The 25,015-nt window shown below is 38.7% G+C and overlaps 1 protein-coding gene across 1 annotated transcript in view; it reads left to right on the plus strand.

Moving 5' to 3' along the window:
• LOC140230290 (sodium/potassium/calcium exchanger 3-like) overlaps nt 1-25,015 on the plus strand; it is a 135,347-nt gene that overhangs the window by 74,408 nt on the left and 35,924 nt on the right. Inside the window, exon 2 of the mRNA XM_072310458.1 lies at nt 4,018-4,212. Within this exon, the coding sequence (XP_072166559.1) occupies nt 4,018-4,212 (195 nt within the window). The remainder of the gene's footprint in view (nt 1-4,017; nt 4,213-25,015) is intronic.

The raw sequence follows: 25,015 nt of genomic DNA on the forward strand, positions 1-25,015 counted from the left end.
TCATATTGAACTATCGCAAGTTTTGTATCGTAAATAAATAAATATATATATATATATATATATATATATATATATATATATATATATGTATGTGTGTGTGTGTGTGTGTGTGTGTGTTTGAGTCTGTGTTTAACAACTGAATAAGTTTGACGATCATGCGCTTTCCTCGCCAGGATAAAGCGTTTTTAGTCTAATGCCATTTTAGGTTTTTGTCATATATATATATATATATATATATATATATATATATATATATATGTGTGTGTGTGTGTGTGTGTTTGAGTCTGTGTTTAACAACTGAATAAGTTTGACGATCTGATAGAAAGTTTAATATCATCAGCTCGACCCACACATCTACGGCTGTCATGACTGTGTATGGAATGCGACGTTGTCTCCCTTCTATATCCCCCTATTCTTTCTGGCTGTGAGGGCAGACCCATATTGTGTGGCATTGCCTTGACAGCTCTCCGACTCACACCTCGGGATCTTAATTGAAAGGCGCGCCGGGTCAGCTCGCCCCGATCCGCCCCGCTAATCGGCGAGAACAAATGCTGGGGCGCCGATATCCATCAATCATAGTCTGGGAGCTAGCTATTACAAGGCGGCGCGGTAAACATGAAAAAAAGAATGGAAAAAAGAACAGAACAGCATTTTTGCGCCAAGAAGTACGCGCCACTGCATGCATCTTGCCACTACACAATGAAGAAGTTTGTTACGGAGTCAAAACGTAGGATCTTGTGAAAGCTTAGATTTTAACTTCAACTTTAAAGCTTACCACTAGGCAGAATATCCGATGCGGGGAAAATAATCGTGTTTTGTGTGGGTTTTTTTTTTTTGTTTTTGTTTTTTTGCTATTCATGAAAAAACAAAAAGACGAAAAATGTTGACAGCATTTTGCCATTCCAAAACTTCAGGATATTTTGAAGAGTATATACCGGACAGGCGGAAGACGTCATGATAAACTATGCAACGTTAATAGAGATTGTAACTTTACCAAAATATCGATAACGAAGCTCTCATGTAGCGTGGAATCTTCGTTGTGTTCTTCAGATTAAGTGTGGTTCAACGAACGCTACAGTATGCTCCTGGATACTATCGCAAGAAAAGATTACACAAGGGAGGAGGAAAATGGAATGATAACATGAAGTCGAACGTGTTTATGTATCAGAAAGGTCGTTGCCCCATCTTTGCTCCTTAAGTATCACAAACAAAACTATCATGTTTATAACTTATCCAAGTATTGGCTCGGGCGAATGCTTGATTAAAGTTGTTCAAGTCAAAAAGTTTTATCTGTATGGTGCATAGAACCTATCATTATTTCCGGGAATACTGGCGAATGAAATGCTATTTCGGTAAGTTTGACTCGGAGTTTAAAACAGCACAAGATACAAAAGTTGACCGCATCAAATTTGAGAACTTACAGGACTTGCCAAAGGGAAAACACAACACGGAAGTCTACAATCATTAAGTCAGTTGTATAATTTCATTTTCTTCACATTACACCGTCATGCTGTATATATGTACTCTCACAATATGACGGAAGTCGTGTGAAGAACTTCGCTTTAAAACAGGAGGGAGACGCTGTATGGTAACCTAGATTTCCTCGCGACGCCGACGCGCCGAGCAAGCTGCTTTTCCGTCGAGTTTAGCATGCCCCAGACTCATATGCTTCTTGTGACGACAGCTAAGGTAGGATCATTGATCTTTCCCGAAATGAGCTGAAGTGGCAACCCAGATTTTTGTCAGGGCTGCAAATGGGTTGGGACCGGCAAGAAAATCAGCTCTCATCATTCTTCAACACGGCTAATGCGGTTAAACATTCCGTTCTTTCCTACTCCTTTCCCGAGTTCATCAGCTTCGTATAGCATTGACCGTTTGGCACTGTCTAATACGTGGATAATCATTCGCGTTTGGGAGAAGTTGTTGAAAGGACAACCAGAAGATAAAATGACTACGCTGTGTGCTGATTTAAAGTCCACGGAAGTGATATTTGTGTATTAAAAAAAGTATAGCAAATCACTATTTTGTTGATTTTTGTCATCCGCTTGTACTGTTCGCGCATTATTGGGGTGCGTCTTCTATGTACAACTCTAGTATTATGAAAGCTCAGCATTATTCTGTTTTTGTTTTACCTACATGCTCATGTTTGTGTGAGTATGTGTACGTTTGTATAAGCAGTATTTTGTTGCTGATACTATGTGTTTGTTATTTGTGTTTGCTGCGTTTTTTGCTGTGTTTTGCTGTCGTGTTTTCGACGTGGTTTCCTCACCTTTCGCTTGGCGATGCACTAAAAGAAGGGAAGCCCTGAAAGAACCAAATACTGGAAGATGTTTTTAATGGAAGGACAATTTTCCTGCAATCGATCCGCTTCGATTTTTCCTTTTCCTTCGGTAGTTTGTTTGTTTTGTTGTTTTTTTTTCATTAAAAAAGAAGAAATCCAAGAAAAAGCATCAACGGTTCCGAGTACAAGGGCTGTCCGCTTGCATGCGCAGTGAATTCTGATCACGTTAGCTTTTTGTGCTTTATTCATGTTTTATTTTTTTTTTTTTGTATTTATTCACTCATTCAGTACCAAACTGAATTATGTTTAAAGGTTATGGAACGGTCATCCAGTATTCTGAAATAATAAGTGTCGGTTTGTACGAACTTCGAGCAGTTCGACTTCGAACTGGCACAAGGTAGACAAGCTTAAAAGAAGCACGGGTATAGCATTTTTCAAGTAAGATCAGCACTTTTGTTTAATAATACGACTAGCCTCACCTCATTATAGTTCACTTTTGTCAAGTTCTGTGTTGTATTTTGCTTTTGTATCCATGCTCGTGGTTTTCAATAACTTCAAACCAAAATCCAACTTAAATGTACATGCTCTCGTACGTCAATTCTTCTATAGCATTACGACATTCTAAGGCATCTTGCCATAATCCCCCTTTACTATGTTTACTTCTGATTTAGTTGTTTTACTTCCTGTTTTTCCACTCTTGTCTCTGTTAAACTTGATTCGACTTCATAAACATATATTGTCTTTCACATCAAGTTCTTTTAAGCCTTTATGTCTGTTTTGGGGGTTGTGTGCTTCGATATTTTGTTTCTTGCTTTTTATTTCAAATCTTGACTCTACAAACAGACCCGACACGAGATGGCATGGCACGGATTAAAGTGTAATGTAGCGAGAACGAAGATGAAATTTGTAGGGCCTACTCGTCCATAATGCATTAAGGCTGCCCGCGGTGTCGCCAACTCTGTGTGACAGCTGGTATTAGAAAGTGATGCATTCCCTTGTCTCGGCTCGTAAAGAGACTTAGCGCTCGTTCTAAAACCGTAGAAAGAGTGCGTCTGCTCGAGCCGTTATCCACCCCCAACACAGTCGTTAGCCTTGGGTGACAATTGATGTTTCCGAAGCTTTTATGCTGAATCGGAACGGACGCGCCATCACCCCTCAGTGGCTTGCTGGTTATCACCAGTGTCGTTCCTGTGACATAGCGAAGCATTTTTGTAAACGACAAGACTTTGCATTTTTTATGTAATTTTAATAACAAAGTACATATTTTATTACTATATATATATATATATATATATATATATATATATATATATATATATATATGTATATTTGTGTGTGTGTGTGTTTGTGGGTGTGTGTGTGAAAAATGTACTGTGCTGCAAAGGTGCCGTATAAGTCCATATTCCCTTTTGCATCAGTTGATAGATTGCACATAGCATATGTTATTATATGAAAACTTTCTTCTAGTTGCTTGAGTTTTTTGTTGTTTCAATTTATTGACGTTCCCCACACCATGCGATTCGACTTCGAATTGACGATTAAAATGCAGTTTTCTATGTTTTTGCTATGCATCTACGATTGAACATAGTCGGTGTTTTTGTCCATATAGCACGAGAGATCTATTTCATCGAAATGAAATCGCAATGTGTCTGTTCGGCTCTCCGTCGCACTCAAATTGCCTAATTCACACTCACTCATTTTGTTTGCATTCTTCTTTTTTTTTCCCCTCCTGACAGGTTTTGGCCAGAGGCACCATGGCGGGGCGGACGTCGGCGGCATCAACGAGCCACGTGTCTACGACGACTTCGCTGCAGCAGGCGGGGGTGGTCGTGGTCGAATACGGCGTCTCCTCGAGGTCTCCTCGAGTCCCGAGTTGGATTTCGTCACGGACGGCGGGGTTCACGAAGAGGAGATTAACTGCACGCCATCAAGTGAGTGAACACGGAACGCTCGAAATAGACATTGAAGCTCGCATGTTTGTTAGGTGTATGATATCAGTGTGTATAAGTGTGTGAGAATGTTTGCTTTATTGATTTAAAGACGAATGAAAACTCTTGGCCAACCGTGAGGGTGTTTTTCATCAAGTCCGTATATATATATATATATATATATATATATATATATATATATATATATAAACTCCTCAAAATAAGTTCTGCAATTAAAGTTTGATATTTCATATTTCTCTTATACGCGCATTATCTTCATCGAATATGACATCATAAGAAAGCCTGGTTAATTATCTTTAAAATGACTTCTCACTTGCTATGATTGAGTGTTCTTGGAATGTGCAAAACAGCTGAATATGGGGACAGATCAAAAGTGATAAGTCGCAACAATTCTGCTATTGGTAATGTACAGTTTTGATGAAAAAAGGCCACTGGAATAAGCAATGCTTAAATGACAGCATTTTCAAAATCTCCCATTTCCTAGACATTAGCTGACTGTTTGGTCAACCTTGATAATTAATCTTAATCTGCAGATACTACTGCAGTTTTTGATTCATGGATGAAGCCTGGAATGTAATGATAATCTCACAATGCATTCTTTTCAAGCACATTCCTTCCCTGAAACGACAAAGCAAATGGGAATTACACTGTTTGACAGAACACGTTTGCTCTATTTTGCAACATTTCACATTTGACCTTTCCCTATACTCAGTCATACTGGGCATTCCAGGAATACCCAATCGTTAGCAAGTGAGGTGTCATTAAAGATAATTAATCAAGCTTTCTTATGATGTCATATTTAATGAAGATGATGTTGGTATAAGAGAAATATGATATATCAAACCCAAATTGCAGAACTTATTTTGAGGAGTTTATGTGTGTGTGTGTGTGTGTGTTGTACTTAAACAAAATATGCATATAAAAAAAAATTACGCCCTATATGCATATTATTACAATGTTCGTTATAGTGTAACGATGTGAAAATCATTAGCACACGTTATTTCTATTTCTTTTTTTTAATGTGTTTTATTGGAATAAAAGATAAATCAATACATACATGAACATGTAAATAAGAACAATCATCGGGAAAAAGAGAGATATAAAAAAAAGGGAAAAAAGGAAAAAAAGAGGCAGCACTACCCATGTAATAGCAAATAGTTCTAGATGTGCTTTAAAAGCAGTCACTTTGTCTCATACAAGATATTATCTATGTATAACAAATATGATACGATATATATTCTTAAAGAAAATTGGAAGTAGATAACACAAAAATAACAAAGATTATGAATTTGTGTTACGTACAATTGATAAGAGGAAATAATTATAAAATGCCAAGAGAACCGTTAATCAACACCCACAGGAGGGCACGGGACTGATTTCTATGCATTTTATCACAGAACTGAACAATTATATTCAAGACATAATTAATTCTAATACATTTGGATATAACTGAGAAAAAAACCAAAAAAACAAAACCCATATCACTTGAAAGGAATCTCGGCCCATATACCACCACGCGTGGTGTCCCTTGGTACATCAAGGGACACCACGTTATTTCTATTTCGATTTCAGCACTTTATTATGTTCATTCTTTTACTGTAGGAGGTACCATTTCAATATTGGAGGGCAACATTATACGCGAATACTCTCGGACCCACGCTCTCACGCAGTTATGAATATGCGTGTACACTACGGTATTTTCGTTTTGCTACACAATAATTGCTGAAGTTCGAAGAGAAAAGGATTATTACATGGAGTAGAAATGAAGGTTAAGTTCTTGGATACTCCGGCAGGAAACTGAGCTCGTTTTCTGGGCATCAAACTGCGGGGATGGGGTGACGTCACGAATCTATCAATGTGATCATTATCTTCGAACAAAGTAATAAAAGCAACTTCCTGAACGGAGTACCGTCCGTCCCGAAGATATTTTTTATAATATTACTGATTGACTCGATCTGAATAGAGTCATGGCGGATAAATATCGCCGATGTTGTGGTTTTGTGCTGGTTTATTTTCTTTTCAAAAGCGCCTCAACACATAAATGCTCCGCAGGAAGCGACACTCGAAAGTGTTGTATGGTTCTAATGTTGACATTTAATCTCCCGTGTCTATGCCGACTCGTCCTTTACACTGCCACATGGCAAAACCCTTCAAAACTCGTCTGTAAGGCAGCGATGCTACATACTCTTCAGCCAGCTCAGCCATCTCCGGAGTCCTGCATTTCGTGAAATGTCACGTAAACAGGGGCGTCGGTGACAAACGGAAATAAACGTTCGTCTGCCCGAGACAAAGGCAAGCGGACGCCGGTAAAGTGCAGAGACAGGTGCGCTGGGAGCCCGATCAGGAAACAATGAATTTCGGTCGAGTAGACCCGCACCTTGGTGAGGGGGAAGGAGGGGCGGGGGGGGGGGGGGGAGGGGAGGGGGGTGGGGGTAAGACACAGAATGAGACAGAGAGAATGTGATGCTAAGTGACTGAAACAACCTTATGCGGTATTTTACCCGTAGAGAAATAGAGAGAAATAGACAGAGCTTAAAGCCACTATTTACCATTTGGAGATTTAAAAAAAAAAAAAACCCCTCAGTGCTTCAAAATAGTTCTAAAATGTGAGTTAGGGATAGAAAGAACCAATGCGAAAATGTTAATCAGTTATCAATGTTAAGTATTGTTAGATATACAAAATGTGAACAATGGCACTATTAAAAACTGTTTGACGGTTTACACTATACGCAAACGCCTAAAGACTTTTTCCACGTGTTTTATATTCAACTGCTTCAAAATCTTGACCAACGCAGCTAAAAGAATATGCAGTTTCTTTTGATATATAATTCATCATTCATACTAGATTGTATGAGGATGGTTTGAATGCGAGTTTTTTTTTTTTTATTATGCAATCACACACACATATACATGTGGAAAGTCTCGCAAGACGTCGCCAATGGATGATTAAAAATCACGTACAATCTCCAGTTGCCACAGACATTGTACGCAGAAATCTGACCTTTTGCAACTCTGGCAAGTGTTACATGTTTGCGGGGAGACCTCCGAACGTCCCTCTGTTTAATGCAAGGTCCGAAATTTCGTCATGAGACGGGAAGCGGAGATGCCGTACTATACGGATAGAAAAAAAAAAGTATTCGTGCACAAATTAATAACAGTAACAGAATAGTGATAGTGATAGTTCATGGTCGTAGGCATTCATAGTGTAGTCATGATAATAGATAAATGATGACAATAATAACGGGGAAAACGATCTAAATACATTACTGAATCAGCCATCAGCAAGGGAAAGAAAGTAAAAATGATAAAATAGATCACGGCGCTCCATGATAGAAATGTTGGTCTTTATTTGAATATTATTAGTTAGCTAGTTAATGAATGTCAGTAACTGAGGCACTTCATAGTCACAAACACGCAGACTAGAATTATGCAAGTAAAATTGCATTATCATGACGATGGGTGTACACCAATTTCAAAATTACTCATCCCAATATGAAATAAAAAAAAGAATCCCTACTGTGGGAGGGGAACATCACCTCCTACATCCCCTTGGGTTGTATGCTGTCTCGCAGTTACTCACCCCCAGCCATGTAACAGTTGGGAAAGTTGGCATCTCCGTAGTGAGACCTATTGCTGCAGTCATAGTAACTATGTTCACATCTACGGCCGATCAGGGGGAAAGTTCAGGCGCACCGGCGGACTGTAACCAGATGCGTTGACCATTACGCTGCACAAACAGAATAAAGCGGCCGCCGAGATAAGTACGGCAAGTCATAGCAAACATTACACCACGGAGAGAGAGAGAAAAAAAAGGGGGATGGGGAAGGATAGAAAAAAAGATTGGAAAGAACAAAAAATGGAGGAGAAGGAGACGAAGAGAAAATATTTCCTTTTAAAGCACCATTCCAGAGAGATGGGGGAGGGGGTACTCCTTTCGGAGGGTGTCTCAAAACGAAGGGGTTTGGACTGATCCTTAGCAGGTAGAGATCTACACCGAACGCGAAAGACGTCTTGGAAGAATGGGACATAGAGGTAGATAGGTAGTAAGGTAAAAGATAGATAGAAAGAGAAGCTAGATAGAAAGATAGATAAGAGAGAGAGAGAGAGAGAGAGAGAGAGAGAGAAAGAGAGAGAGAGAGAGGAGAAGCATATATGGGCATGACCATTACGAATGAAACAAGTGAATTTACAAAAAAAGGGAGATACATAAACAGTGAAATGAAGCGAGATGCGAAGATGTGGATATTTCTCGTCATGCAAGAGAAAGCTCATATAAGGAGTTTAAAAAAAAAAGAAGAAGACAGGGTTCACCCAAATATAATTATGTGTGGATTGAGTGAATGCAGCAACATTATAAAAAAAAAAAAAAAATCAGTGAAAGCTTGAGAAAAATTGGGCAATCTATTCAACAGTAATGAATTCTTAAGTTTCTGTTCAGCCAACACTGGATGAGAATTAAAGTCTACTGCAATTTTTGCTGTCACTATGTAAAACGATTACATATTAAAAAAAAAACAGTGTATAAAGAGAATTCGACCTGTTACTGGCACATGTTAAGGATAATACTGTTCTCCCTGCTTCCTGAAAGACGTAAGTTCATTTTGCCAGAAATAATGTATTCTGAATTCTCTTTATATTTTCTTTATATCATTGTATATAGTATTACATTACATTACAGTACAAACTTTATTTTCTCATCCAGCGATGGCAGTACAGAAACTATTTAAAAAATTCATATCTTTTGAATAGATTGTCCGATTTTCCTCAAACTTTCACTGATGCGTTCTTCTGCTATTGCTGCATTCACTCAATCCACACATAGGTGAACTTGTCCTTTAAACACTTATATGACGGGATGAAAAAGGTATGCCATTGAAGTAAAGTAGAGCATCTCTCTTTCAAAATAAGGTGAAAGAAAATACCAGCGTAGAATCAATATTCCTGGAATAAGCGTGTACAGTATTATAACAGGTGAAGCTCTATGTAGATATCAAAGATATTAAATGACAGAATAGAGTGTACATCAACATCTTGAAACTGGCACGGCATGGAAGAAAAATACCCAGGCCGTTAATAACGCTTAACATGCAGGATGATTTGAAATCGACGAAGGGGATAGCCCAGATATACCCCGATCTGTTAAAAGCTTATTTTTATGCCGTCAGAGACGGGAAAAAAAATATATAGCGTGTATAAGAAGCGCACCAATCCGTTGCTGTGTAAACAAAAGCGAGCATACGGAGATGCGACCGCGCGCTGGCGGAACGCGAAGATGATGCCGAGTGTAAACAGAGGATGTAAATAGCGAAGAGCCCGGACTGAGCGGATGAATGCTTTTGTAACAGCGGACGGAGCCTTATCGTTCTGACCATCACCATTCGGTCGTGCCATCCGATTGATTTACGAGTTACGATTTACGCTTTCGATTTACATAAAGAATCGGCAGCATCGGCCCATCTTATTCGGGACACTGCAATCATTGTTGGTTGTTAAAAAAAAAAAAAGTTACAAAGCAGCAACCAGTACAATGCACTCCATACATGTCATTGTTTTATTTTCAATTTATTTTTTTTTTTATTCAATATCGATCTCATAGCTTATAAAACCTTGTCCCTATCCAAGATCCAAGATAACGAATCGTGCACAGATAAAGGTGTTTTTTTTTTATTTTGTCTTTGTTTGTTTGTATTTTGCTTGCTTTTGGTTGATCACGCTTTACATGCTTCGGGAGATACTAATGTGAAGAAGTTGTACTGGGAAACATGCTTATCTTATTTGAATCAAGAATCCAAAGATGATTGGATTGCGAAAAATTATATTATTGGAATATTGTAATTATATATCTGAGCATCGTATTTTCCGCCATATTGATGATCAAACTGTATAGGAGCGATTCCCAAACTCCACATTACTTTAGATGAAGCCTTGATAATCACTCGGAGCACAGTGCGACGTTAGTATTCGTATCGAGTCGCACAGGTGCAGCAGCCTTCTTTGATTTCATGGAAGCTTCTCCACCCCTATATAAATGCAATTTATGTGATTAGCTCCGTCGCTTGGCAGCCCTCATTGTCTCAAGGAACAAGGCATAAATGTCATAAGAGAGCGTCGTTAAAAATAATGTGCGCGAGGATGCAGAGTTCAATTAACAGAGAGTCTGCACGTACTAAAAAAACAACAACAATTGAATGCGATGGACGAAAATTTACTCGCCAACACGAGGGTAGATCGAAACCTTCTGAAGACATGTTGTTTTTTTTTCCGTAACTGGGATTCTTACAACGCATGCGCAGTAAATGAGAGTTAGTGGCGATATATTGATACAGTGATTGATGTTGACAAAGCTTGTATAACAGTACGCAAGAACTTCTACCAAGTCAGACGAGCTGCTCTGCTATCGGTGACCTGGGCACAAAGACACAATCGAGGAGAACCCAGGGTGTATTGAGAGCATTACATAATCGATCGAAGAGTTACATCCCCGCAAGAATAACTTATAGTTTATCAACATTATATCAATAGCTTAAACACGATGTTAAAGGTCGAAGATCCCTTTCAAACGGCGCGAAATTTTGCTTGATTGAAGAATAATGTATCCCAACATTGTGTATAAAAATCTTGCGTAGTAATGCAACTTTAAAAGCAAAGAAATAAAAATTTACGCCATTGTCACTCGACAATGTGCTCCCCTTTTGTACCAAGAATAACGGTTGGATTTTTTTTTTTCAGGATCCGGATAGATTTTCTGGAAATCTATAGTATTGTTTCTCTCTCCATGCATAAAGAAGTTTCCTCTTTTTTTGTGTTTTTATTATTCTGGGAAAAGTCTGAATTGCCTACCTCTGCAATATACCAGCGTATGAAGAATCTAATTTTCACGGTTGCAAAAAGGGAAACACGAACTTTAATTGTGACGCAGGTGTTGTCTGTAAATCCGCTATACCCACACTATACAGAAAAAAAGAAGAACAAAAGAAAACTGAGACACGTACGCCTACTTACCTTCTTGATTAAATAGTACTGTCCAGAAAGAAACTAACAGCAGACAAACCAAAACGTAATGAAATGGCGCCATATCTCATACTCTGTATCAAGAGTACAAAAATGATGCGGAGGTTATAGTTACGTGTAAATGAAATGTGATCACCATTACTATCTAAGCGTGTTTCATCAATTAGATAATAGAGGTGAACGCGTGAAAGGCGCTCTTGAAAAAGAAAATACAACAACGGTGTTTGTATGTGTGGATGTTGTTTTTTTATATAACGGTGATTAGCTGACACTTCTGATCCTATCCGAAAATGGAGTCACGCATGATACTCCAAGGCCTCTAACGGTGAATTGATGCCTTATTAATGCTATTTGTAAACGTATAGTGTTGACTTCAACATATTACACCAATAAAGCTCAGAAGGCTAAGAAAGCGCCAAATGGTTAGACGAAAAGAGAAATAGATATAGACTAATATAAACAGAATGATGCTTAAAATGAAATAAGAAGAAGTTATTTTAGTAATGATAGATCATAACGCTAATTTTCCATTATAATGCATTATTGGAAAGGTATCACTATTCACCTCACGGAACAAGTTGATTAGCAACTATCACAAAGAACAACAGGAATTTCAAAGAACCCTTTTGTTTGCCATTATCAAATCCCGTTTCTGTTTCAATAACTTAGATTTGCACGTGCGATTTCATCAAAGCATGCAATCATCTTAGTTATAAAAAGATGGTGCAACAAGAGTGGTAGGAGTTAACATGAGTACCATAAATATAGCACTTGCTTCCCTCAGTGCATTTCTGCATAGGGGCACTTAGGGGAAAAGAAAACCACCACAACACAAAACCACGAAATCGGTGATATTATAAATTTTTATTAGGAGTTATTTTATCTTTAAACACCCAGTAGCGTAATTCGCCGCCGCGTTATGCAATTTTACGCGCATCCGGGCGTGTTAACAATGAGGGAGTGGGGGTCTCGGCCGCAGCAAGAGGGCTTCAAACTTTGCTGGAGCTCAAAGTGTACAGTAAGAAGCGGTCTGAAATCGCATTCCAGACATCCGCTCGCACTGGATGATGCACGGTGCGACGAGCACTGCCTTCTGAAGCATGTCGCAGAGCATTAATTTGCACCATCGACTTAGCTCTTTACTCGCGTCACTGCCGCTTTGTGGTCCCCGATGAGGAGGAAATTATAAATAAAACAACAGAATAAACAAACAAAACAAAACAAGCTCGCTGAAGTTAAGATGGTGTGTAAGAAGCGGATTGTCGCAACATCAACCAAAAAGTTATCTACACATTACGTGTTTGATATGATTAGTGTGGGCGCTCGTTTCTTGCATTAATTTTTGTTTAAGCCTGAATATCTCAGAATATTTCATCGTGACTTGTGACAAACCAACGTGTCTAAGAACAATCTTCATTGTCATAAATTTGCCACGACAAGAGATGATATAGTTTATGTATTCGTGAGTGCCGTTTTTATCGCGTATTCGTTGCATATTTTCCTGATGATCAGTTATTATAATAAATGTATGATGGTGTTACTTTTTTGTTTCCATTGGTTTCCATGGTAATACTATCTGTCACTGACTTTTCTGTCTTTTGCATCACCTCATAATTTTAATGGGAATTAGACAAAGAAAAAATAGTTAATCAGCAAATATATTCATGATTTTTTTCCTCCACTTTCGTCACCACTTCTCCCCATTTTTTTTTTTTTTTTTTTTTGGGGGGGGGAGGAGATAAAACTTTTATTCTAATGTCTCTTCGTGGTTCTTGGAAAGAAGGATGCTGCCACTAATAATCAGGAAAAATATTAAGTTCTGTAATCATTATGACCTGCAGGTTGTGACCTCTTTACAACGCAATGTTCATCGGATTTTTTTTTCGATCATCATCTTTACACAGAAGTATCATTATGTATAAGTCATCACCACCGTTAAAACCCACTTGTGTCATTTTAGATACGGTACCAGGGTGACAATTATATACTGAGTAGTTGTGTCATATAACGGCGTCATTGACGTTCATGGAATCAATATTTGCTTTACTCGGTGGAGTTGTTCAATTTGGTTAGGTTTACTGGGTTGGTTAATGGTTGTTATGTGTGTTCTGTTCTGTTTCGTTTTGTTTTATTTAGTTTTTTGTTTGTTTGTTTGTTTATTTATTTATTTGTTTGTTGTTGTTTTGTTGTTGTTGTTATGTTTTTTCTTTTTTTTTGGGGGGGGGGGGATGGGAGGTTCTCTTCATAGATAGATATATCCCGAATCTGTCATCTTCTTGCGACTGGACCGGTCAGATTTTGCCCACGCATCCCATCTAGTGCTCCCCATCTCTTATAGTGCTCAGACTGTATCCCGCTCTATTAGCCTCATCCGGTCTTCCTGTCTCTAATGCTGACCCTAAGCAACGATGCACGCGATGATAACACCTTACTCTCTCAAGCTCTTCCTCTCTCTTCACCTTGCCCTCACTTCTCTTTTTTTTCCCTTATATTTCTCTTTTTTTTTTCTCCTTTTTTCACCCCCTCCTCTCCCTCCCTTTCTCTTTCTCCTTTGCTATCTCCTGATTTGTCTAAAATGTTTGGTTTGGATTTCCTCTCTATCTCCGATCCCCCTCTTTCCCTATCTATCTCTCTTTCCCTAAACTATCCCTATATTAACCTATCCAAATTATACTCCGTATCCCCGGACTTTCCTGCGATAACGCCGGATATCAACTATCCTGTCCACAGTAATACAGTATATACCTTCTGACCCTTCGACCATATTTCTCTTTATTCTTATCTGTTTTCACTTCCAATTTCTCATACTCATTTTCAAGATAATAGGCCTACATACAAACACACACAAACACACACACACTATATTACTTACATGTATAGAATAAAATATATATGTATATACGTAGATAGATATACTACAGTAGAGATATATATGTAACTTATGTATTAACATTTACCTGAATATATTACGAAATAACATTATTACATAAATAAATATATTATATTCATGCATGTACACAGTATATATATATATATATATATATATATATATATATATATATATATATATATATATATATATATATATATATATTTAGTGATGATGGGTGGAGATAGGCGTGCTGAAGTTAACTTCATCACTAAATGTTTCCCGCAACCGGTTGCCAATTGATTGCCGGCCCGCAACCAGCCCAAATGTGAATTGTACATCACATCTCTTCATAAAGGGCGGGGCCCGGAAGCTTGAGAATAGAAATCAAACTGTGAGGATTCAAGCTACGTCTATCGTCTCATCCTTACTCTCACCTACACACTATTATATGCGACGGTCCAGGGGTTTAACAACTGAAAACATACCTTTCACACACTGTTATAATGATATATTATATATATATATATATATATATATATATATATATATATATAATATACGCATGTACTTATTCATAGTGTGTAATGTTATCAGTAAATAAATTGAGAGACAGAGAGAGAAAGGGAGAAAGGGAGAGAGAAGCCTCTCTCATGGTGTAATTACATCCTGTATAAGGCTCATCTCGAAGTTCTGCGAATCCTGACAGTACGGTGCACGTGATAGAAACACCTTTCCTTCTTCCTCCTCCACTTCTTCGCTCCATTCTCACCACTCTCATTCCCTCACCATAATCTTGATTCCCTGCAGAATCTTGTCTGCTTCTTTCACTCCTATACCGTTTCCTCTTGCTTACGGGACTTTGAGGCGTTGAGACCAAAACAAAACAAGAAACAACCCCCCCCCACCCCCCCCCCCCCAAAAAAAAAGAAAAGAAAAGAAAAAAAGAATGGCGCTGTGTCGTATACGCAGGCGATCCCAGCGGATCACATGTGACACGCACGATGATCCTAGTTTGTCATTCGCAAACCCGACTGTAGCCCCTCAAACACTGCCATATATAAAATATATATAGAACCTCCATAGACGGTTAGGTTGTTTTCTGTGCTGTCTTATTCCAGTACACTGTACAGCCAGCATCCTTCGCAATGCTACAAGCGTATATTTCTTCTGAAAGCTCCTCCGAGAAGATTGCGGGAAAAATAAGGAAATGATTTAAAGAAAACAGAAAGTTAGTGAGTCGAGAGTCTCTCGTGAGAAGCTATCGTATCACCGGGAGGTGATTGAAAATGCTCGCATGTATTTATAGTGGTATGAGAAGGCCATTCGAACGCATAACCTTTTTGGATGTAGGTCTGGTGTGTGGTTTAAGCGTCTAAATCAACAACAAGCTCACATTAATGTTATGTAATTATTGTTGAACCATTGCCTTCTGTTTGCGCATATAGATGCTGCGTCCACTTCTGTTCCCCGTCTTTTGGGCTCCTTAATTCTCTTTCAAAATAGGCAAGTTTTATCCCGAAAATGTAAGATCGATTCCTAACCTCGTTTCTCATTCGCGAAGAAAGACTGACCGTGTACTAACACAGGCAATAGCTCAGACGAAGGTGCAACCGTCAGGAAGATAATGTATAAGCCTCCTCCTTGTTAACAGAAAGACAAAATGACATTAGCAATTTGCTTACTCAAAGATGAACATTATTTGAATAATCTTAATTTTGTCACTGTACAATAACGGTCAAAGTTACTTTTCAAATAAGATGGCTCTAAAAATAGAGGAATTCAATCGATCGGAAGACCTCATGTTTTTTTTCTTCTCTACAATTATATGTAAGAATCCGCTTTTATGGGTCAAATTTCCAAGAGAGTTGTCATACAATATATACCTGCAATATAATAACAGTCATGGACATAGTTTTCGAAGATGATTTGAGATGAATTGGTGTCACAATCCACTATTATTTATTACTATTATAATTTCGTTGTGTCTACGACGCTCTGTAAAGGCAACTCGTTGTTTTAACCCCCGGTACTGCGGTCACTGCCTCCCGACCACCCCATGACGTACATGTTTACTTTTTTTTCGGGCTAACTGATTAAACCGCACGTGTAATGATGCTCACTCCCTTCCAATCAACGCGACGTAGACTCGTCTGCCATCAAATTTAGTCGCCGAGTGGAAATGCGAATGACGTCATGACTTTAACGACGGAGGAATACAATGACCATTACGCGATGATTAAATGAATTCAATGTTCTCCGCCGGGACAGCAAGGCATGTTGTGTGACGAGTAACCACATGATAGATAACACTGGCCACAGGATCGGAATACGTGATTGGATTGTTTGTTTTCTTCACAGCCATCTATTTCACAGATCGATGGACATTTGCATCGGAGACAGACGGAATTTCTTCTTAATGTTGTTATCCTATTTACTGATGCAATGCGGTGTGATCACTATGTAGATTTCCGTCGGTGTTAGTGCTCTTTTAAAAAAAGCAATTCATCTGGCTTGATGAGAATCAGGGAAGGAAATCTAATTACAATCCATGCTTAACCATCTATGTAACCTAGCCAACTTGGCACACGTAGCCAACTAGCACTAAGTTTTGACTTCTATAGTTTAGGAGACGAGTGGTGAGATATAGGTAGCACTCGTGAAGCTTGTAACGAAGTCGCGATGCAACTCGGGCTAGCGCACCGCGACTTGGTGCAACTCGACACAACTTAGCGCAACCGTGCGCTACTCGGATGAAAGACGAAAGAGATTCGAAAATATTACACATGACATTGTGAAATACTGTGATAAGATATGGTGCAACTCGTGGACAACTCCCATAAACTCGCAGTGGTGCGAACTCTCAAACTAACTCCTCGCAATACTCCTCCGCGTCCGCATAACCTAAGGTTTTCTAATGAATTTCTCTTCTTCTGCGATAACGCCAGGATGTACGAGTTTCCCTCCCAGCCATGTGGATAATCGAGGCTGCTTCTTCCCTGAGCAGGGTCAATGATCCTGGAAATCCTCTTTACACCTGATATAGTAGAACCCCAATCTTTAACCGTGCTTCTCCCGCTCAATTCACCACACTCATAAAACGTGTAAAAATAAGAGATACGACAAATTCGTAACAGATCTTGATCAATCGCACGAAAATCGTTACAAGTCGTACGTAAGGTCGCTGCAACTCGGGTCACACTCGGGGTTTTTCGTTTATAATCATCATATTGTACTCGAATTAATGCAGCTGTTTTCGATGTTCTCGTAATGAAATGATATGAAATGAAAAGAAATGAAAATGGAATATTTTCTCGTAGAGCATTCTTTCAAAACTAACACCCCCTCCGTTATTAGGTCGCAGCTATACAGGGGTTGAGGTTTGTGTGTGCTGACTCTACACAATGGCGGGAAAATGACTTTGCTTATTGTAAGGAGTGGCTTTGTCTCCGTCAGCGCCACGAACAACCTTTTTGTTGTTGCTGTTAGAAATGTCAATGGCATTTTTAGTTGGCGATCGCGAGGGTGTTGAATTCCATGTTTTTTTGAGAGAGAAGAGAGGCTGGTTACGGACATTATTATAGCCTATTGCGTCTTGCATTGATGAAAATATGCGAGTGGGAAGCAATGGTAGAGTCACATGCCCTTTTAGATTCCGATTTGCATAGACACTTTAAGTGCTATGTCCGTGAGATTGAGTCGAATATTGACGCGTCTTATCTACGATCATTGCTGAGAATGTTTTTCCTAATGTTGACTGGTTCAAGTGTTCGAATAAATGCCCTTCACATGTCAGAGATTTTAATCTTCTTCTCATTCTTTACCCGAATAAAGCTTCCCCGCCCCTCGGATTACGCTTGTTTTGATTTCTTTCGTTTTTACATTATGTTTTGTTTTTTGTTTTTCCCGACGACATGTTCGTGAGGTTTGGCTTTACCCACGGCCATGCTGTATGTTTATTTCGAGCGGTGGGATAAAAACATCTGAATTTCCTAGAATATGTTTTCCTTGCCGCCTCCAGCCCTTATGTTTATTCCATTCCTGCTTAACAGGAGTCGATCAAATTCAGTTCCTCACTTTAGAGTTTATTTTCCGTCTTTCCTAATGTGTTTGGAAAATGCTTGAATAATGTCTCCGAGATTTCAATATTTTACAGTAAAAATAATCTATAGCACACTTATCAGGCAAATTTAACTTGAGGCATAAATTGATGTCTTAACGAATCGATTGTTCTACGGCGTCAGTTTACAAGTGCTGCATTTTGTAATTTGATAACAGACATTATCATCTAGTATGTTTAAACATCCGCCTAGTCTAGCCATGAAGATGGTACTTTTTTCTAAATTTCTTTAAAGGATGGATGCTGATCATTCCGATATCATGTTGGATCGCTTGGCGTTCGATTGGACATTATCGATCAACAGTAAAGTACGCAGGATTGTGAAAGAATCACTGTCCTTTTCACCTTTTCCCACTTTCAAATACACACATCTTCATATATCTATTTGACAATTCTCATTCGCTTTTGTGTCATTTCGAAGAATGCCGCTCAATTTCTTTTGAATTACAAAATCATGTGCAAAAAAGAGAGAAAAATGCGTGGATACGGAATTGCTCGCTCTCTTACCCTGGGATCTTGTCGGAAGAAGATGAATTTTTGCAAGCCTAACACGTAGAAAGGAGGAAGGCGGGAGGACCAGCGGCAGTTAAAGTGCAGCTCCGCTATATGTTCAAACGTGGACTGTGATAAGTTATGGGTAAGATATGTAGCTATTATAGACAGATAGATAGATATATAAATAAATAGATAAAAAGATAGATAGATAAATAAATAAATAAATAGAGAGGGGAGGGTAAACAGAGATAGAGAGAGAGAGAGAGAGAGAGAGAGAGAGAGATGGAGATGTAGTGGTAAATAAGTCTTATTAACATCGCACCGAGATTTATAGAATTTTACAGTTTCACATGATTTTTTTTTTTTGCTCTTAACAGTGAGATCGGTCATCTCACAACTCCCGCGGTGGTTTGTGTACTAAAGTATTATGTAATATCCAATTCTTGTCGCTTTATTTTCTTGAACGGATGAGCGGAGTCCACATTCTTGAGACTTTCGCTGCATGGTTTCATCATTCCATAGAATAACTTCATGTAAAGAATAGAAATTCCTACCAAAAAGATTGGAAGAGGGGATCTACTGAAGATTGTGCAACACGATATATAGAAGAGTCCTAACGGGTGAAATGGCGACCAAAATAAGTTTTAAGAATATATCAGACTTAATAAATGCATAATTTTTCTTATCTTTTGTCAGACCTTGATGATACCATTTAATACATACTCTGTGTGTTTGGCATTTTTTTTTTCTTCTGGAAGTCAACTCGAATAATGTAGAATTGCTCTTTAAAAGATTGATCGCTGCATAACGATCGCAAAAGTCGGCAATCGATACATCGGCCAGTGCGAGAATCGAGTTGCACGTGCACGGCGGCAATGTATGGGGGGGGGGGGGGGGTTGATGGATGACTCTTGCCCTGTAAGTGCAAATTGAGGACGCGGTAGTCCCAGTTAGGACAAATTCTTCACTGGTAATGTGCTCCTGTGAAGTTAACTGACTGCAGATGACATTGCAGTGTTCCCTATAACAATCCTCCATTTTTCCTAATCTCATTTTTTTTTTCAACTCTATTTCTTATTTCCAGTAGCACTAGAATGTAGTACCTATTCAGTGAAAGGATTAATGGTCATACCTGTTGCGCCATGAAAGAGATAGAAGAGATAGGAAAAGATTTTGACATTGTTTATAGGAAAAGATTTTGAAATTGTTTTCGTAGTTTTCATCAACTAGTCAACAGGTAATATGAATTCATATTTACATCATGGTAATTGTTAGGTGTTACCATGACCACAAGACTGCGGAATTTAATTTGTTGACCAAATTGAATCTATTGACGACTGGGAAGCCCTGTATATTTGCATTTTTATGGAGTCTACTCTTCTACATTATCTCCCCCACAGTGAAAGCCTTCTCATTCCTCCTCCTCCCCCCCCCCGTTCTTGTATAGTTTTGTGCTCTCTCAAATCTAGTGCTGTATAGTATATCATGACGACGGTCAACATTTTCAAAAAGCGCTAACCCATCTATTACTGTTGGCATCTCACAATCATGCTCGCATGGTATGAAAGGATTTTGATGGTATATGCGAATTTATTGTGTATGCGTGTCAATGAAAGTCACGCGATCCATACAAACGCTGCGACAAATATGAAAATCTGAAAAGCACAATTCACAGAAGGAAACACAAATTACGTCTTCGATGACTCGTCGCCAGGCTCGCAAGGAGAAATGGTAAAAGAACAGAAAGCCGGGAGAGATACCTTGTTTTCTCTGAAAAGCGATGCAAGTTGCGGTGACAAACGCATGTACAGGATTACGCTCATACGCAAAGAACATGATGGTGCATGTGTATGTGTATTACTCTGCTTCTTTATTTGTTTGTGTATGTGTGTGTGTGTGTGTGTGTGTGTGTGTGTGTGTGTGTGTGTGTGTGTGTGTGTGTGTGTGTGTGTGTGTGTGTGTGTGTGTGTTTGTGTGTATGTTTGTGGAGGGAGATAAAGACGTCTCATTCTTCTATTATTTGTTACAAGATGTGTATTGACAATTATTATTATCACCCCAAGATAGCTCATGGTCAGTGTTGAGGCGTAGACTCCTCCTATACCTTCAAGTCGACCATCAGCGTAAAATTGCACTGATATGATAATGAAAACAATGATCAATAAAGTCATCGTGAACAAATCATGTGACACCATGCTGTCGTTGGTGTGAACTCGCGCTCACGTCTGCGTATGTGCTGCTGCCCGTAGGATTTGTTGGTGCGGAAAGATTAATTTCCATGCAACAAGGTTTCTCGCAATGATTGTAACGGGTTCGAATCTCACCATCTCATAACTTCTTTAATATGAAGAACGGCAGGCAGCGTTTTTTCTCTTTTCTTTGTTGTTGTTGCTAGATTACGTATAGAACTCAGTGCAGCTTGTAAATTTAAGCTTTTCTTTTTATTCAGTTTCGTTGTTTGACCCGGAAATGACCTTGTGTTTGTTAATTCCTTCTTATTTTTTTTTCTCATAAATGAATTTGTGATTGCCTATTCATTTGCGTTGTTTTTCTCGGAAAATAACTTGTGTTTGTTTTATTCATTTTCGTTGTTTTTCTCGAAAATACATTTGTGTTTCTGTTCGAACATCTCAAATAAGATGGTACAGTGAAAGCTGCGTACGAGCAAGCAGTGTATACGTACTTGACTTGCGTATAGACGCATTGCGAATATTCTGCCCGTGAATATGAGTCTTAAAATACTGTTATTGCTATTCTGAGACTGAGCGCATCACCGATATTGACGGGATTACACAAACACTTGGCAAAGGTCACCATTTACATGCCCCGGTAACCATGGAAACAGGTGCATGGATGCACTTTAGCTATAACGCCACGCGCTCAAGATTAATTCAGACTTAGAACGTTTTGGCGGCATCTGCGCTTTGCTCCCCGTCGTGTCTTGATGGTAGGGCTGATTACATTTACCGTAAAATCTGATAATAATTCAAGAAGAGGGGGCATATAAACCGCCTTTATATCAAAGATGCGTCTTTCATTGGACGTTAAAGCCCCTTAGTTATCATCGTCAGAGTAAATAGCTTGCAAACATTTTTTTTTCTTTCTTCCGGCATGGGGTTCTTTGTTTCTGCATGCTTGCTTAATTTCCTCTTCCTGTATAATAAGTTTTGTTCTTCTCCTTCCCTTCTTCCTTCTCCTCCTCCTCCTCCTCTTCATCATCATCATCATCATCATCATCATCATCATCATCATCAACTTCTTCTTCTCCTGAATTGTTTTTCTTGTATACAGTGTGAAGAACAGTATTCCATTCTCGAGCACTTTAGGACGAAACAATAATATGAACATTCTTGTGTGTAGCAGAGCCATATGCTTATTCAATAAGTACAGTCTAATGCTGTGAGGATATGCCCCTATTCAGCGTATTGCGGCATAAGAAACTAACGCACTTGAATTATGGCATCCGCTATATAATCTCTTCACAGTCTATATTTGCAAGTCCTCCTAGAAATCCCATCGTCAGGCTCCTGTACTTCACTTTATAACGGAGAGACGGAAATCTATAAATAGCAAACAGACGTTAATTTCACAACAATAAAATGTAAGAAAAAACAAACAAACAAACTTTAAATACATAACTGAATATAAAATTATGAATTAACACATACATACACACACGAATATAAACATATGTTTATACTTATAAGCAAATTATATTTTCATGTATATATATATATATATATATATATACAGTTAAACTCGCCTAAGTCGACGTCGCATATGTCGAATAATCGCGCAAGTCGAAGATTTTAAAAAGTCCCGATTTTCCCCCATTGACTTACGTGTATTAATTCACTCACAAGTCGAATTTTTGAGTCGAATACTCGCCTAAGTCGATGAAATTCCAAGAACACTTTCACGGAAAAACCATTGAATTCACTGCGCCTAAGTCGAATAAGATTTTATTGTGTAATGAATCACTGTCAAAATTACGAGACGCCAGTTTTTGTTTACATACAGTATTACCAAAAGAAACTTTGCGTCAATAAACATTAACGTTTCATTAACGCAAGCGGTTTCACTTGAATCGTTATTAACGCAAACTAACGATCGGGAAAATTAACGTTTGTAGTAACGATGAGTAACGATCCCAAGCGCAAATTAACGATGTTTCGTTGACATTAACAATAGGTAACGCAAGAACTCACGCGAGATTTTGGTTTCCGTTACCCAGACCTGGTGAAAGAACGACGTAGCCCCTGCCGAGTGTAGCGATTTATGCCTTATATACTTAGCGGAGTCTTTTCGCGAATCGAATCACGATTTCGCGAATGGTTAATACGCGACCGGGGTCACCAAAAACGCACGCCGGGCCACCAAAAAAAAAAAGCCGGATGTTTGCCTTCAGTTTTGGAAATGAACAGCGGTAACAATCGGCTCCGTAAGATGCTAGAATAAATGTCAGATGTTTGCTCTTAATTTAGGAAATGAATAACTGTAATATTCAATGTGCATAAAGTGTCTTGCTGAAGGGCAAATATCGGGCACAGCGCTCGTGCTCTCGGCTCCAGAGTAGACAACATACATGTACATTATACAATGTGTACGCGTGGTGTAACTGTAAGTCGATTTTTTTTTCGACTTACGCACAAGTCGAAACTCGCCTAAGTCGATGTGTTTTGCTCAGTCCCGAGAAGATCGACTTATGCGAGTTTAACTGTATACATATATATGAAGTATATTTATCATGACATGTGAGACGAAATAAGAATAAATAATGAATGCAACTCGTGTCGTGGCATCTATCAACATTTTCAAATTTATGCTTTCAAGATGTAAAAATAAACTTGAAGAATGTGTACGAAAATATGACACGACTAGCATGTTTTCAGAGCCCTCTTGTTTGTTGACGCTATACTTGCCGTAGGAGCCATTACGGCTACCTTGACAGTTCAAGCTTTCAAGCTTTCAACTCCCTCTCTCTTATTTTTTTTTCTTCTCATTTTTTTTTCCAGTCCTTTCACATCGTATTTTCAACATATTCGACCAAATCGATATGGCAGTTTCTTCGAACTTCCCTTTTCGCTCCGCCTTTTGTGAAAATAGCACGATTAGTCATTCCATTTTTCATCACGCTGGTGTCTTTTTCAATGTTTCAAGCGCGTGTGTGCAAGTTTTACATGAGGTAATATCATGTGAGTGAGTGTGTGTGTGTGCGTGTTCGTGTGTGTGTGTGTGTGTATGTGTGTGTGTGTTTGCGGCTAAAGAGTATGTGTATGTGTGTGTGTATGTGTGTGTGTATGCGTGTGTGTATGTGTGTGTGTATGTGTGTGTGTATGTTTGTGTACATGTGTTTACATGTTTGTATGCATGGGAGCAGATAGAGTGTTTTAGTTGCAGAAAAGATACCAGGTGCATTTTAACAACATTGCGGAGAAATGCATATCCAAATGATTCGTTGTGAGGAGAATGTGTATATAAAAGCATCTTATTAAAAGATGTCAGAAGATAATCAAATGTGTGACAGAAATATTTGTAGCAGTGCTGATATTTTAGTCGAAGATTCGCCGATACCCAGAAGCACATTCAAGCAGTTCATGACGTTTCATCATTGGCATGGAAACCTGGCACTTGTTCTGCACACAATTACAAACGCAAGCACACCGTAGTGACACGACAACACACATAGTAGAATGTCCTTGAAGACATTTTGTGTATGCAAAGGCCTTTGCAATACATTCCTCTCAGTACGCGGATCATTAATGGAAAACGGTTACGACGGCAAAAGTGTCACTTTTGAAAAAATACAGTCTAAACAGAATTACTTTTTCCCTATGACGATATAAACACTGCATATATTTTTAAAGTGCCAACTGTTAGACTGATAAAAATAGACAAGCTTGCCATTATACATTTATATGTAATGAAATGAAATATCTCCCTTCCAAATTTAGGTGTTGATAAATTCGGTAAAGAAATAACTATCAATGTCAATATCCATTATGATAATGCATTTTTTTGTTTCAAAACGGCACCAGTCCTATAATCAGTTATGTCAACATGATATTTCTCTGTTTTGACCGTGTTGATCGTGAAATAATGACATCAGATTCTCTTTGTGGAGGTAGAGACGAGTTTCTAGAGATGCACGATTCACGGCTGAGCATTTTGGGAGCAAGAGACTGTAATTAATATACCAGGGACGCCGTCGCAGTTTGACAAGCAATAGATATTTTCCGCGCCTGTGGCCAACTGGAGAAGGGATTTCTCTTTAATTTGTTTTGACGAAC

The sequence above is a fragment of the Diadema setosum genome, chromosome 1 (genome assembly GCF_964275005.1).
Source record: "Diadema setosum chromosome 1, eeDiaSeto1, whole genome shotgun sequence".
NCBI lineage: Eukaryota > Metazoa > Echinodermata > Echinoidea > Diadematoida > Diadematidae > Diadema > Diadema setosum.